The 15123-nt window shown below is 36.2% G+C and overlaps 1 protein-coding gene across 1 annotated transcript in view; it reads right to left on the bottom strand.

The window, feature by feature from the left end:
- Window positions 1–15123, bottom strand: part of LOC138715720 (potassium channel subfamily K member 18-like) — a 228591-nt gene that overhangs the window by 53604 nt on the left and 159864 nt on the right. The window contains exon 4 of the mRNA XM_069848776.1: window positions 9265–9453. Within this exon, the coding sequence (XP_069704877.1) occupies window positions 9265–9453 (189 nt within the window). The remainder of the gene's footprint in view (window positions 1–9264; window positions 9454–15123) is intronic.

Raw genomic sequence — 15123 nt, 5'->3', positions numbered from 1 at the left:
TGTTCCAAAAAATTCAGTCGTAATGTCAAAGCAGTGACAGTGTGACCGGGGTGCGTAACGATCACGTGACAGCTGTTCACATCAATCGTCCGCTCGTGCACGTGATTCCTGCTTATATCTAGCTTCGATTGGAGCTGAAAGTTGCTTAAACCAGCAGAAACATATTTCATGGGCGACAAAATGTTACAACAAAAAGTGCGAATTCTTTGGGCAAGTTTATAACACTGCAGCAACACAATGCAGGCCTGCGGTGATACGGAATTTAGTCACATAACTCCGGAATATCATTACGTAACCAGGTCTAATTTTGCACGTAACTAAGCGATTAAATGAGAAAGTGGGCTAAGTCACATTCCAAGAAAAAACTGTAGCCTCTGTTAAAGTGTTTGGGCTATGACTCAGATACAAAATACGAATTTATTTCCACTTCATAGAGTTCGTTAGGTGTTAACAGGAGTTATTAATCTGTAAGACGAAGACTATGGTCATAGACAGAAAAGTAAGGAACACAGATATAAGCTGCACTGTTTTATAAATAATCAACAAAAGGGGTAAAAGCAAGGAAACAAAAAGGAGATGTTCTAAATACAATAATAATCAGCCATTGCCCAAAAATGAAATTCATATGTCGCTGTTTCGACTGCAGAACTTATCACTCACTCTCGAGTTGAATCTTTTTAAGTTAGCAACCATACTTATCTCAATCGACAACATCGCAAGTATACTAAGCCTTTGCTCTGACATTGTATTACGAAGAAAAGTCTTGCGAATTCTAATAGAGGCAGTAAAGCAAGTGGACAGCTTCAAATACTTGGGGTGTACTATAAGCAGTAACATGAGCTGCTGTCAGGAAGTCAAAAGGAGGTAAGCAATGGCAAAGGAAGCTTTTAACAGAAAAGGGAACATCTTCTGTGGACCTCTGGAAAAATAACTAAGGAAGAGACTAGTGAAGTTCTTTGTGTGGAGTGTGGCATTGTATGGGGCAGAAATATGGACATTACGACGAAGTGAAGGGAAACGAATAGAAGCATTTGAAATGTGGCTATGGAGAAGGATGGAGCGTGCGAAGTAGACAGACAGAATAAGAAATGAAGCTGTAGTGGAAAGAGTGGACGGATAAAGAATGATGCTGAAAGTGATCAGGAAAGGGAAAATGAATTGGTTGGGTCACTGACTGAGAAGAAACTGCCTACTGAAGGATGCTTTGAAAGGAATGGTGAACTGGAGAAGAGTTCGGGCCGAAGAAGATATTAGATGACAGACAACATTAAGATATATAGCCTACATAATTGAAATAAATAACATTAGAGATGTTTAATTGAGACAAAAAGACAAAACAAAACAGTATCATAGTTATCAAAATGTTCTGGTTCTATTATCAGATATCACCTAAAGTTATATAAATACTTACTTACTTACAAATGGCTTTTAAGGAACCTGAAGGTTCACTGCCGCCCTCACATAAGCCCGTCATCGGTCCCTATCCTGTGCAAGATTAATCCAGTCTCTATCATCATACCCCACCTCCCTCAAATCCATTTTAATATTATCCTCCCATCTACGTCTCGGCCTCTCTAAAGGTCTTTTTCCCTCCGGTCTCCCAACTAACACTCTATATGCATTTCTGGATTCGCCCATACGTGCTACATGCCCTGCCCATCTCAAACGTCTGGATTTTAAGGTCTTAATTATGTCAGGTGAAGAATACAATGCGTGCAGTTCTGTGTTGTGTAACTTTCTCCATTCTCCTGTAACTTCATCCCGCTTAGCCCCAAAAAATTTATATAAATAGAAAAAAAAAACATTTGCGTTTCTAAGAAACATAAAACATAACGCTAAATGAAACGTTAATATTATTTTTACTTGAGATTGTACACATAATCTCAAACATACGGAAAGAAAAATCCTAGCCTTTTAATAAGAGTCTAGTAATTATATAAAGATTGGGGAACGGATTATTATACACTGAAAAGTATAGATGATGTTTCAAATAGACTACTTGATTATTTATACATATAGGATAACAGTTGCTAAAACAGATAAAAGTTCAGTCTGTTCTGTTAGTATAAACAACTGTGACGATTCAAGGCTGCTTGACGTTCGAGACTCGACAATTTCCGAAGTCTTGAAACGCTCACAAGCAGTCCTTACTTTAATGACGCAATTTAGTCAATATTGTCGTGCAGGTTTTCGGCTTTGCTGGCACTGTTAGTCTTGGCCTCTCGATCGTTGTTAACTCTACTACTTAGGCCTACATACATCTCAGAAGATATTAATTTCAGGACCCATTCTTGTTAGACTTCTTTTTATGATTACTACTACTTCTCAAAATATTGAATGCTCAAGACTATACAATTCAGTATTGAAAAATAATCCAGACCTAAGAAATCTACACATTCTTAAGTTTAAAAATGAAGTGAAAATGTTTGTACGATATTTGATAAATTTTATTATTATTTTAAGTGTTACTAGCATTATATGTTACTAATATTTATTGCATTTATCTGATGCATGTAACCTATAAGATAAAACATTGTAATAAATATATATAGATCATTTTCTTAATTAATAACAGTGTATATCTTCAATAAATTATTTCTTAGCATCGCCACAGATACACTTGATTGTACTTGTCACTATCTCTGTCACTAGAGAGTTATTGAAATTTATATTTTCCCCGCCATTCATAAAATATTTTGATATGATACCTCTTGCACAAAAGGGAAGATCTGTAACTGAAACTTGATTAATATATTTCAGTATTATTTGTATTTATCCTGGTAATAATGAACAGTTTGACTCGTAGACATTTTGTTTTTCAGCATTAACTTCCCATGATTGTATGAGAAGATTCGAAGAGAATGGCAGTTACGTAGACCTTCGACCCCCCTACTACCAATAATGCATAGCACAATGTCAATACGGCGGTTGCTGTCGTCTGCGATACATCGAACTTTTCTGTTGATTTTCGAGTTCGTCATTTTTTTTCCTTTCTGGTTATTATATGCTTATTTAAGTTGTGTTAACTCTCGGTAGTGGTTTTATATTTTAGTCTATCCGTCTTAGTATTTATTTTATTATTGTAAATATTTTTGTTTTATTACTATTATTATTATTATTATTATTATTATTATTATTATTATCAATGAATTCATTTGTATTACTATCTTTGTATCATCTCCGTCACGGATATTCTATTATTATTATTATTATTATTATTATTATTATTATTATTATTATTATTATTATTATTGTTATTGTTATTGTTACTATTATTTCTAACATCAACATTATTATTGATCTCTGTAAAATTTATGTAGACTACTGGAGCATATGCTCATTTCGGGTATTTTTGAACACAAATACTAATACAGACACACGCACGCAGACACACAGTTGGATATCCTGGTTCAAAGTCTGATATCAAACTTGAAATTTCTGAAGTAAAAATTTTGCAAGTAGCCGAGGGACGTTGCAGATCCGTTTCAATGGGCTTCACTGCTTGAATAGGACAAGCCCGACGCGCTAGCAAATTGTTGCAGCGCTCATCCATTAAGCCACTCTGCTTCCTGATACAGAGAGCGGCCACAAAACAAGTCGTCTGTCGCTCTGTAAACACGGCCAAAGTTTTTGTCACTCCGCCAGGGAAGAGCAACTTCCGCTTGTTTACTGTTAATAAAGTCAGTCTGCGTTCACTCTCTTGCTTTACTAGCTGTCTCGAAACGAATTTACTGTTTGAAAGAATGCAGTTCAATCGACTTTGTCGTCAAGATGTAAGCGGATTCAGTTAGCAATTTTAATGACTGTTAACTGGTGCATGACCAGCCACACACTCAGCGGGCTTAATTTAGATTTCAGGCAGAAAGGCAGAAACTAGAGATTTGTGTCTTTTTCGAAGATGCAGACTGTTCCATCTTGAATTTTTAACGAGTTTTCTTAACGGGATAAAAACGTTAACAATGATTAAAAGTTTAATTGCAAGTTATTTATTATAATATTACTGTGATGTATTGAAGTACGTATGAGATTTCCGTGCAGGAATTTTGCATTACCATATGATGAAGGATGGGTGGAGCGGAGAAAAATTCTCTCCGGCACCGGGACTCGAACCCGGGTTTTCAGCTCTACGTACTGAAGCTTTAACTGCTAAGCGACATCGGATTCTAGTTCCGATGCCGGATTGAATCCTCTCAGTTTAAGTTCTATCTCTTAGTTATTTAGTTGTGTGCTGGTATATCAAGCATTCATGATAAGTTAGATAAAACATAATATCGTAGTAGCTTGTAAGAAATTACGAGTATGTAGTTCGCTAAAATAAATAAACTTGAAGAATGTAGGAAAACTTTTGTAAGTATTGATGGAAAAATGTAAAAAAGAAAATTAAGACACAAGCATAAAATGGAGGTCTGTAATTAGAGTAAAATAATGTCTAATATTTTTATTCATGTTTGACGTGTTGTTAAAGGTAACAGTTATTTATGCAACTCGTGGGATATGAGCATCATTACCGTTCGAATGTGTTTTGCAAGAACGAGGCGTAAGCCGAGTTCTTTAGTTACATAAAGACGGTAATTATGCTCATCGCACTAGTTGCATACAATATTTTATCAGCGTTTATTTAATAATGCGTTTAATGCGTTCATGATACGATCGTGCACCAAGTGCGGTAAACATTTAGCCTACGTATCGCACTCAGTGCGGTAATCATTTACATATCGCACTCAGTGCGGTAATCATTTACATATCGCACTCAGTGCGGTAATCATTTACATATCGCACTCAGTGCGGTAATCATTTACATATCGCACTCAGTGCTGTAATCATTTACATATCACACTCAGTGCGGTAATCATTTACATATCGCACTCAGTGCGGTAATCATTTAGGCCTACATATCGCACTCAGTGCGGTAATCATTTACATATCGCACTCAGTGCGGTAATCATTTACATATCGCACTCAGTGCGGTAATCATTTACATATCGCAGTCAGTGCGGTAATCATTTACATATCGCTCTCAGTGCGATTATCATTTACATATCGCACTCAGTGCGGTAATGAATGCCATTACCATGGTGATATGACGATGGATAAGTATCTATTATCAAACCAACGGGAAAAAAGTCACAAATTATATGAGTGAAATTCTCACTTTGCATTTTTTAAAATATGACTTTGTTCCTGCAACGGGGAGCATTGAATACCGAGTTCATTATATATGTAGTGCGGTTTATATACATATATATTTTTTAAGTAATGACGCAAGCATCTCCTGGCATGCGGTCGCATTTCTGGATGAAGAATTTCATTTCTGAAGCGGGAGTTCATTATCTTCAGTGATCGAGAGCGACGACGTAAGAAACAGGTCTCACGCAGAATGATAGAATTTCCTTACTCAATCAAGAAGAGTGTTGTACTGTGGCAATGTGCACTTTGCAGATTATGGATCTCTGAATTTGAGAAAATGCAACATATCACGTTCTTCCAGATATCCATTCAATTAGTATGTCAACGAGAAATGTTTACCCTCTACATTTTGATCAATCCGAACACTGCACTGGGGAGAACAAGAATTTCTAATTCTAAACATTTCGGATAGTTTTTTCCTAATTTAAGATCTCATTTGCTTTATCCAATTTTGTGCATCATGACAAAACATAACGCAGGAGCCACAAATGTCCAACTACCGATGAAAATGTTAATATCATTAGTGAAAATTTAGACTTTCAATTTTGTGCCAATGGATGTAAATAACGACATGATTATTAGCTAGGCTATATTGGCCTTTATGATAAATACTATAACGTTTAAACATTTAATTTTATTGGACTGCTGTCCAGTTGTTATTAACACTGAATAATATAAACAACAATTTAAATTAATTTAATGACGCAAAATTATGCATAACTTGTCGAAGACATGCACAGGCAACAAGCCGAAATCACGTTATGCTTGAAATATGAAGTTAAATCTGTCACAGCTCCATTGTTATACTTAAAACATGTGCAATTGCAGCTATGCCATTAAATTGCTTCCATTTATTATTTGCATTTATATTGTAACGTTTCACTCTTCGAAACGGAACTGGCATCATGCCTATTTCAGTGGTATAAGTAGAAGCGCATATATGAGTTCTCTTGTAGCTATTTCACTCTTATCAAGGTTTAATCTTTACTGTATTTTGAGGTAACATTACACACGAAAAAATTACCTGGAGGAAGTTTGTGGCCTAGACAAAACTGCATTTAAGGGGTTAGGTACAACTTACAGTAGTCAAATTGTGGAAATATTCAACATTTTTTTCCTCCATTACTGTATCTTGTACAATAATGAAAATTAGTATGTGTAAAACACTATCCTTCTGCTATATGAAAAAAAAAATACGATTAAAAATTATTTACATTTTTTTTCAAAATTCAATTCACTGTGCAGTAATGAAGCGTTTCCCACGTAATTAAAAAACTCTCCAACATTCTGTGATGAACTTTTGTGTGTGTATTTATGCATATGGTGCAAGATCACTTCTCTAGCTTTGATAGATTCTTTGATAAAACATTAATTAATTTAAAAAATGGTCAAATATCAGTATTTTCTTCTAACACAAAATAAAAAAAAATATTATTTATTAAGGAATGTAGTTGAAAGAGCGTGATATTGTAAACATGAGATTTAGCAGTAAAATAAAAGAAAGAGAACACGAAAAAGTTAAAAAGTTAATGAGTTATGAGGGAAACGCTTCACATCACTGCACAGTAAACTGCCACCATTTTAAATTATATATATATATATATATATATATATATATATATACACACACAATTTTTTTAAATCATAAAAATATTTTTTTTTTAATATGAGAGGAACAGAGTTTGAGGGTTTTCGAGAATAAGGTTCTTAGAAAAATATTTGGGGCTAAAAGGGATGAAGCTACAGGAGAATGGAGAAAGTTACACAACGCAGAGCTGCACGCATTATATCCTTCACCTGACATAATTAGGAACATTAAATCCAGACGTTTGAGATGGGCAGGGCATGTAGCACGTATGGGCGAATCCAGAAATGCATATAGAGTGTTAGTTGGGAGGCCAGAGGGGAAAAGACCTTTGGGGAGGCCGAGACGGAGGTGGGAAGATAATATTAAAATGGATTTGAGGGAGGTGGGATATGATGATAGAGACTGGATTAATCTTGCTCAGGATAGGGACCAATGGCGGGCTTACGTGAGGGCGGCAATGAACCTCCGGATTCCTTAAAAGCCAGTAAGTAAGTAAGTAAGTAAGTAAGTAAGTAAGTAAGTAAGTAAGTAAGTAAGTAAGTAAGTAAGTAAGTAAGTAAGTAAGTAAGTAAGTAAGTAAGTAAGTAAGTAAGTAAGTAAGTAAGCAGAAGGACAGTGTTTTACACATACCAATTTTCATTATTGTACAAGATACAGTAATGGAGGGAAAAAATGTTGAATATTTCCAAAAATTTTACTGCTGTAAGCTGTACCTAACCCCTTAAGGGACACTGGGACTGAGTTTTGAAATTTTAAAGTTTTTGATTAATTTCTTCCAAATTCGGAGGGTTTGTTGTGTCTGTATGTTTAAATAACTGTACCAAATTTCATCAAGTTTCATTCATTAGTTAATTAGATATTAATTTTCACGTATCTTAATTATAGTAAATTATGCGTAAATTCAAAACATACTTAACGGCTTCAGAATTATTTTTGCTTTTAAAAATCTTCAAGAAGAGCTTAATGAGCATTATTCAAAAAGTTAAAAAATATATTGGTGTTCCAATTAAAATAAGAGAGTTGGAGTTACTTCCGATTAAACCGGAAGTAGAAAAACACGGTAATACCATTCTTGAGTTCTTAGTATGAGGTTATCCCTACACACCAAGTTTCATGTCACTGAACCACATGCTTCGAAAGTTATTTAGGTGGTGCGGGACTTTTAACTAACGCTGTATACATATAGCTATACTACATTTTATACTTATGCTTATAGGTATGCTTATCACCAAACACAAATTCAATTTAACAGTAATTGTGTATTACAGTATATTAAAGCTTTTTCAAATCGATCAAAGGTGAAATCGTTAATCCGATTAAATATTTTGAACGATCGAGAGCACTAGTTAAAATACATAAATGCTAATTTTATTTTATATTGTATTTTACGAGTAACAATGTCACATGCGTCCGCACAAATTGCATACATTATATAATCTTACGTTGATCTTCTTACACCATGACGAACACAGTGAAAATCCTGTTAAAATTCTGGAGAAAAAAGTGGAAATATAACATTTGGGTAGGCCTACTCCAGATAAGAGATAAGAGGTAGATAATACTGACTCAGGAGTTTCATCAGTAACAAGAGCTGAAGGCTACCGGTGTAGTTCAGTGATTGCCTGGTTGGGTTTTTCCGAGGTTTTTCCAACCGTAAGGTAAATGTCAGTCTATGGCGAATCCTCGGCCTCATTGGCCAAATGTCATCTCGCTATCACCAATTCCCAATTACGCTGAATAACTTAGTAGTTGATACAGCATCGTTAAATAACCCACTATAAAAAACAAGAGCTGAAAACAAGCGCCAAACATTTGCATGCCGAGTGCTGATGCAAAGAAAGTTGTGGTAGAATTATGCGAGAAGCTCATCTGAAAGATGTTTTTCATCACTTAGGAGAATAAAGACCTTTCTTCGTAATACAATGTCAGAGCAAAGGTTTAGTATACTTGCGATACTGTAGATTGAGATGAGTATGGTTGCTAACTCAAAAAGATTCAACTCGAGACTCAGTGATAAATTCTGCAGTCGAAACAGCGACATACGAATTTCATTTTTGGGCAATGACTGATTATTATTATATTCAGAACATCTTCTGTATATTTGTTTGCTTGCTTTTACCTTTGGTTGATTATTTATAAAACAGTGCAGCTTACATCTGATTTTCTACACAATCCGCCACTAATGTTACATCAGATTTCATGGGCACATGGTCATCGTTCATCAAACTCGCCACCATTCAATGCAGGAAACCTTCAAAATTACTGCACCGGGTAGTAGTTTTGTTTCTACAGCACTTTCCAACGGTTTGAAACAGTCATGAGCATGCGCACTCCAATTTTACACAGTATAATCGATGTGCGCATGCTCATGACGGTTTCAAACTGTCGGAAGCTGCTGCAGAAACAAACTTCATAACTACCACCACCAGCAGCATTTCCTGCTGTGATACGTGTCCAAGACGTGCAACAAAGAAATGTCGTGCACTGACCGATTGTGGTGATGACGGTGACGGAGTAGAGCAGGGCGCCGCTGAAGGACCACTGGCGGTCCGAGTCCAGCAGGTCCTTGCCGTCGTAGCCCTCCACCTTGGTGGCCGCCACCACGTTGGTCTCGAACTTGCGTAGCTGCTCGTGCACCAGGTGTGTCCAGTTCTTCTCGTACAACACGTTGAGACGCTCTGCAACAGTCAAACCCAGACAGTCCGTCAGCTCTGTGGTGGAAGACAGGAACATTTAGGCTATACGACCCTTCAGCCGCAAAGCAAAGAGGAAGGGATTGAAGACACGCAGAACCATGGAGCAAATGTGACGAATCTGCGCTAAGTCTATGGGCTTTCGTGGCAATTCTGAGTGCGACACGTAAACCACGTTCTTACTTTTGGGAGAGTGAGAAGAAACGCAAAAGGGTATATAAGAATGTGTACAGACCGATTATTTAGTCCTGACAGCTCATCAACGCGAAAGAGTGCAAGTATTAGGAGTAGTGGGGAGAGCTCCGGAGTAGAGATAAGGGCGAGCGGTCGGTGAAGGAATGCAATACAGCTTAATTGTACTAGAAACATACCGCTCTACCGCACGCATGACATCCGATCGCTCCGAAGACATGCGAGTGACTAACCCAAAAACCCCTTGGCGTAACTAAATGGACTCGCCTGACCCAGGCGCACATTTCCGGCGACTGTCAGGACTAAATAATCGTACTGTAAAAGTGACATCATCGCGTTCTAGTGGGCATGATTATGTGGCGCAAGACATTTGGATATGTTCAGATCTGCAATGTCGGTTATTTGAATGTGTTTTTAACACACTATTATCTTTTTAATTTATATTTCTCTTCAATAAAAGATCAATAAAAATATAAAGTATTGCTAGGTAGAAATACGAGTATTTATTCTAATAAAATTATGAAAAATGGAGGACGTATTGAAATTGATAAATTAAATGAAATATCGTACTTTTTTTGCAATTATAAAGATTGTTATGTGTGCTATTTATAAAATTAATGTTGTATCTTACAACTGCGATACATAATAAACAATTTAATATATATTATTAAGTCTTTTGGTTCAGAATTCAAGAAAATATTAACGGCAATATCATTGGCAAATTGAGGAGTAAGGAAGAAAAACGATCCGATCCGGCTCAGGTCGTTTTTGCGTAAAATTATTTAGTTTGACCGCCATGTTATTCTGAATATTTTGGTCTTTGATTTCTTTGAATATGACTGAGTTGTGGACATATTTAAGTAAAGATTAATTTTTGGTTCTACAGAATGTATCTGTTATGGTAACAATGATTATTAGAGGAGAAAAATTCGCTCCGGAGCCGGGGATCTAACCCGGGTTCGATCCCCGGCGACGGAGCGAATTTTTCTCCTCTAATAATCATTGTGGACATATTGTTTTGCAGGTGTGTTTGGCAACCTGGGTCTCAGCTGACATATTGCCGCTTTTGTTCTGCTGTATTCTGTAGCTGTGAAGTTATGTTGAGTTTACTGTTGTGTTTTACACCAATTAGGTCATAGTCCTTCCCTAAAATATAAACAAATTATCTTATTAAAGGTAAACAGCTTTATTTTTCAAACCTGTTTTCTTCAAAACGCAATTTCTGGCCTCGGGTCGTTTTTCTACCAAACTCCTCAATTGATAAAAATTGAGTTGTTGCGAAAAGCGTAATAGGAATTATCTCATTCGAGACAGAATTTTTTTTATTAAAAAAATTTGATATTAAAATTACTATAATTTAACTGGAATGTAGCAGACGTAATTTATTAATTTTATACTTTACCCTGCGATACATGGAAAATAAATCCTAATCAATTAAACTGTTAGGAACAGAGTTAGATAATATGTTAAATTGGGAGGCACCATTACCCATCTGTGCTTAAAATTGTCCAATGTGACTTTTCTGCTACGAAGACTGAAATTCTGTGTAAGTAATGATAAGTTAGTCAGAGCATATAATGCTTTCTTTCACTCACATTCACAATATGGACTGCTATTCTGGGGAAACTTCTTTTCAAGGCACTTTTTATAAGCCAGAAAGCAGTCAGAATTATTATGAAACTACCAAATCAAACATCCTGTAGTTTTTTTTTACCTTAAAGATCTTGAGACTATCAGTTTGTATATATACTGCTACACGTTGAAGAAAATTTACATAATTATAATCTTATATCAGATATCCATGCTTATCCTACCAGGCATAACCACAAAATTAATATTCCTTATGTCAGACTAAATATTAAACTGTTTAATGTACTACTCTCTTCTGCTAAAACTGTGCCAATTAATAGATTCAAGAAAGCAATTAAAAATGGCATAGAAGCAAAGTATTTCACTCCTGTAACGAATATTTAGAATGTAACAAAACTGATTTAATGCTTTAGGTAAATGTTATATTTAAAATAGGATAAAGTTTAAAACTTAAACAATTTTAAAACTTTATAACTGGGGCAATTACTACATTTGATTTTGTAGAGAGCGGAAAATAGGAAAGATTGAAGAGAGGTGGGTTTGCAGTGAAAGATCTCCTCTTGGGCAGAACACTATGAATGAATGAAGATGGGTATTTTCTGACGAAACAATCTTCCATGTCAGTGGGCGAGTGAATACCCATAATGTAATCATATGGGGTCGTGAAAATTCGCACGTTTTATATGAACTGGAACTGGCTAGTCCTAAAGTTAATGTTTGGTGCGCGGTAAGTCGCTATAATCTGTATGGGCCGCTTATCTTTGCAGAAGAAACAGTTCGATCAGACCATACCTGGACATGTTGAAAAACTTTTTCGAATCACAACTACAACAGGGAAACAACATGGATATCGTGTTGTAACAGGATGATGCACCACCTAATTGGGTAACAGACATCCGTGATTATCTGGATGACACATTTGGTAACAACTGGTGTGGTCGAAGAGGGCGAATTTTGTGGCCTCCAAATTCTCCGGACCTGACATCACCCTACTTTTTTCTCTAAGGTTTCGTGAAGAATGATGTATATGTACAGCGACCCAGGGATATTCACGATCTCAGAGCAGAGATTTTTCTCAGCTTTTGAAGAAAGTTACCCCTGACATGTTAGACCACACATGGGAGGAATTAGCTTCAAGATATGAACTGCAATGGTGGGCACGTTGAGGTCTAATTTGTACAAAACTCCCATTCTTCTAGAATACATGTACAAATTATTTAACAATACATAGCAACAGTTCTCATTTTATCACGTTTTTTATTTTATGTCTTTCCAAACGGATTATCTTGTATTATACTAATATAAAGTTGTGACTATAATGCAACAAAATGCCAATATTTTGTGTAAAATATCAGGATTGTCGAAGAAAAATTTTGTCGATTTCCTCTTCTTTAATATTTTTGCAACAAAATAGCAAAATAATTGGCAACTCTTGTTGCAAAGACAACAATAGACTGCAACCACAGTGATATGCAACATACCTCAACTTTTACGTGGATAGTGCAATTTCCCATCTTTCTGATAAAAAAATAGAAGTGTGTTGAAAGTGTGCCTTCCCTTTCACGGATGTTATAATGAACCACTGCTACAAGGCATCATTACAGCCCTCATAAACGAAGGACTCAGGTGGCGTTCTGAAAACTGAACGTGGAGGAATAATTAAAAGAGTAAATATTTTCACCAGACGCTATAGAAAGCTGTCGGAAACTGCAGCATCTCTAAACCCTCAAGTTTTTAAAGCTGGCGTCTCTAACGTCAAACAGGCTACAAGCCATTAACAGCAACCAATCTCTCTACATACATATTTAGGGCCAACTTTCGGACAAACATGCCAAGGCATTAAAATACGTTTCTGGGAATCATTTTCAAGTCGACGACCTCTTCGCAACCATGATCATAACCATAATCAACAACTTAAAGGTAAGTATCTTCATCTGGCCTTAGAAAGAACCTTGAACTTCTTCGTGAGCTGCCACGGTGGTCTAATAGCTAGAGTGCTGTGGTCCAGGGTTCGATTCCCGGCGTACCGATTTATTACTTGTGTTGGACAAGCCCGTGGTCAAGGTAACACAGGGTTTTTCTCCGGGAGCTCCGATTTCCCTATAGCATCCCAACAAATATCCATTATTGTATCATCTCGTCGCGGGAATAGCGTAGACCAGCCCCATATGACGTAGCCTGGGCAACGACTCTGTTTACACAACAGACTTCATATTGATGAATGGCGAAAAGCTAAGCATCTGCTATTAGTAAAGAAAACTTCTTGATGTTTCATCTTTCATCATCACATGGATTTTCTGCTTATAATTGATTGTTGTTTAGTCAACTGTCCGAAGACAGGTCTGAACCTCACAAGTGATACTAAAAGCACCACTTATGAGGCAACTAGGCCAGGATATAATGGGGTAGGGTGGCCAGTTTCTTTCCCCCTCCATTGCATACATCACCGATTAGCTATATGTTACACTAATCCGACTTCAGATGCATACAAACAATTGTTCTTCCTCTGACACATATCGTCAAGTGAGATATACTGCCTGATAATAGAGGTACACTATTGGTCAAAAGTTTTCGATCACCTATCACAACTATGGATTTATGGTTAAAACAGGGATTTCGTTTTGAATATTCTATCATATCATAAAGCTAGAGTGAGGAAATATTTATTTTGTTGGTATATTTAGTTTTTCCGACATGTTTGTACATTGAAATAAAGTATATATTTGTTTTCATAGCTGATCGAAAACTTTTGACCGGTAGTGTACATATCAGCCAGGACCTCAATCAGAGGATTATAATTCATTATGCTTTGTCAATCCCGTCGACTGCCATTAAATGGCTCTCATATAATTATTACTGAAGATTGTTGGCGATCAGTTTATAAACCAAACAATATCTATTTATTGACTTCAGCAAAATAAGGCTATTCTTCTTCAGTCTCTTTCAGGGTAGTACTAGAATTTTTGTTCCTTGTACATTTATGTATTTTTACATTGTCTGTTCTTCTATTTTTATCTTCAGTCATTGTTACCTTCTCTCTGTTTCTTATTTCTTGTAAGAACTGTCTACCAACTCTACCCTATGGAGACAACTGAGGACCTAACATTCTAAATATGCTAAGTGCCAAGAACAACTTTCTGAGATATTGATGAAAAAAACATTGCGCAATACATGTTGAGATACCTACAACACCGTCTTTTGGCGCACGAATGAATCACTTACAGTTGAGCTACGACAAGGACAATCTAGTATGATATTCTTGTATGGTTGTTTCTCCCTTAGATCGAATAAAATGAAATTTGAAAAATTGACACTTAGCATATTGTCGGCTTAGAGTGTAAACCTGCTAACCGCCAAAAAGAAAATTTTACAAGGGAAGCAAAAAACTGAACTCTGAAACTTTAGGACCAAACCTAAAGTAAAGGTACAAATGGATTTGGTCATAAAGTTTCAGAGTTAATTTAAATTTAGTTTTTTACTTCCCTTGTAAAATTTTCTTTTTGGTGGTTAGCAGGTTTACACTCTAAGCCGACGATATTTAGAATGTTAGTTCTTCAATTTCCTCTTTCATGCTATAAATTCATTGTTTTCTATATTTATTATTAATCAGTTATTTTACGACGCTTTATCAACTGCGATGGTTACCTAACATCTGAGTGAGATGATGATAATGCTAACAAAATGAGTCCAGGGTCCAGCGCCGAAAGTTTCCTAGTATTTTCTCTGAATGGGTTGAGGAAAATCACCGGAAAAACCTCAAACATGTACAGTACGATTATTTAGTCCTGACAGTCTCCGGCGATGTGCGCCTGGGTCAGGCGAGTCCATTCAGTTACGCCAAGGGGTGTTTGGGTTCGTCACTCGCTTGCCTTT

This window comes from Periplaneta americana, chromosome 15 (assembly GCF_040183065.1).
Source record: "Periplaneta americana isolate PAMFEO1 chromosome 15, P.americana_PAMFEO1_priV1, whole genome shotgun sequence".
Taxonomy (NCBI): Eukaryota; Metazoa; Arthropoda; class Insecta; order Blattodea; family Blattidae; genus Periplaneta; species Periplaneta americana.
Note: the sequence above shows the minus strand (reverse complement) of the source record. Positions and strands in the feature narration are given on the sequence as shown.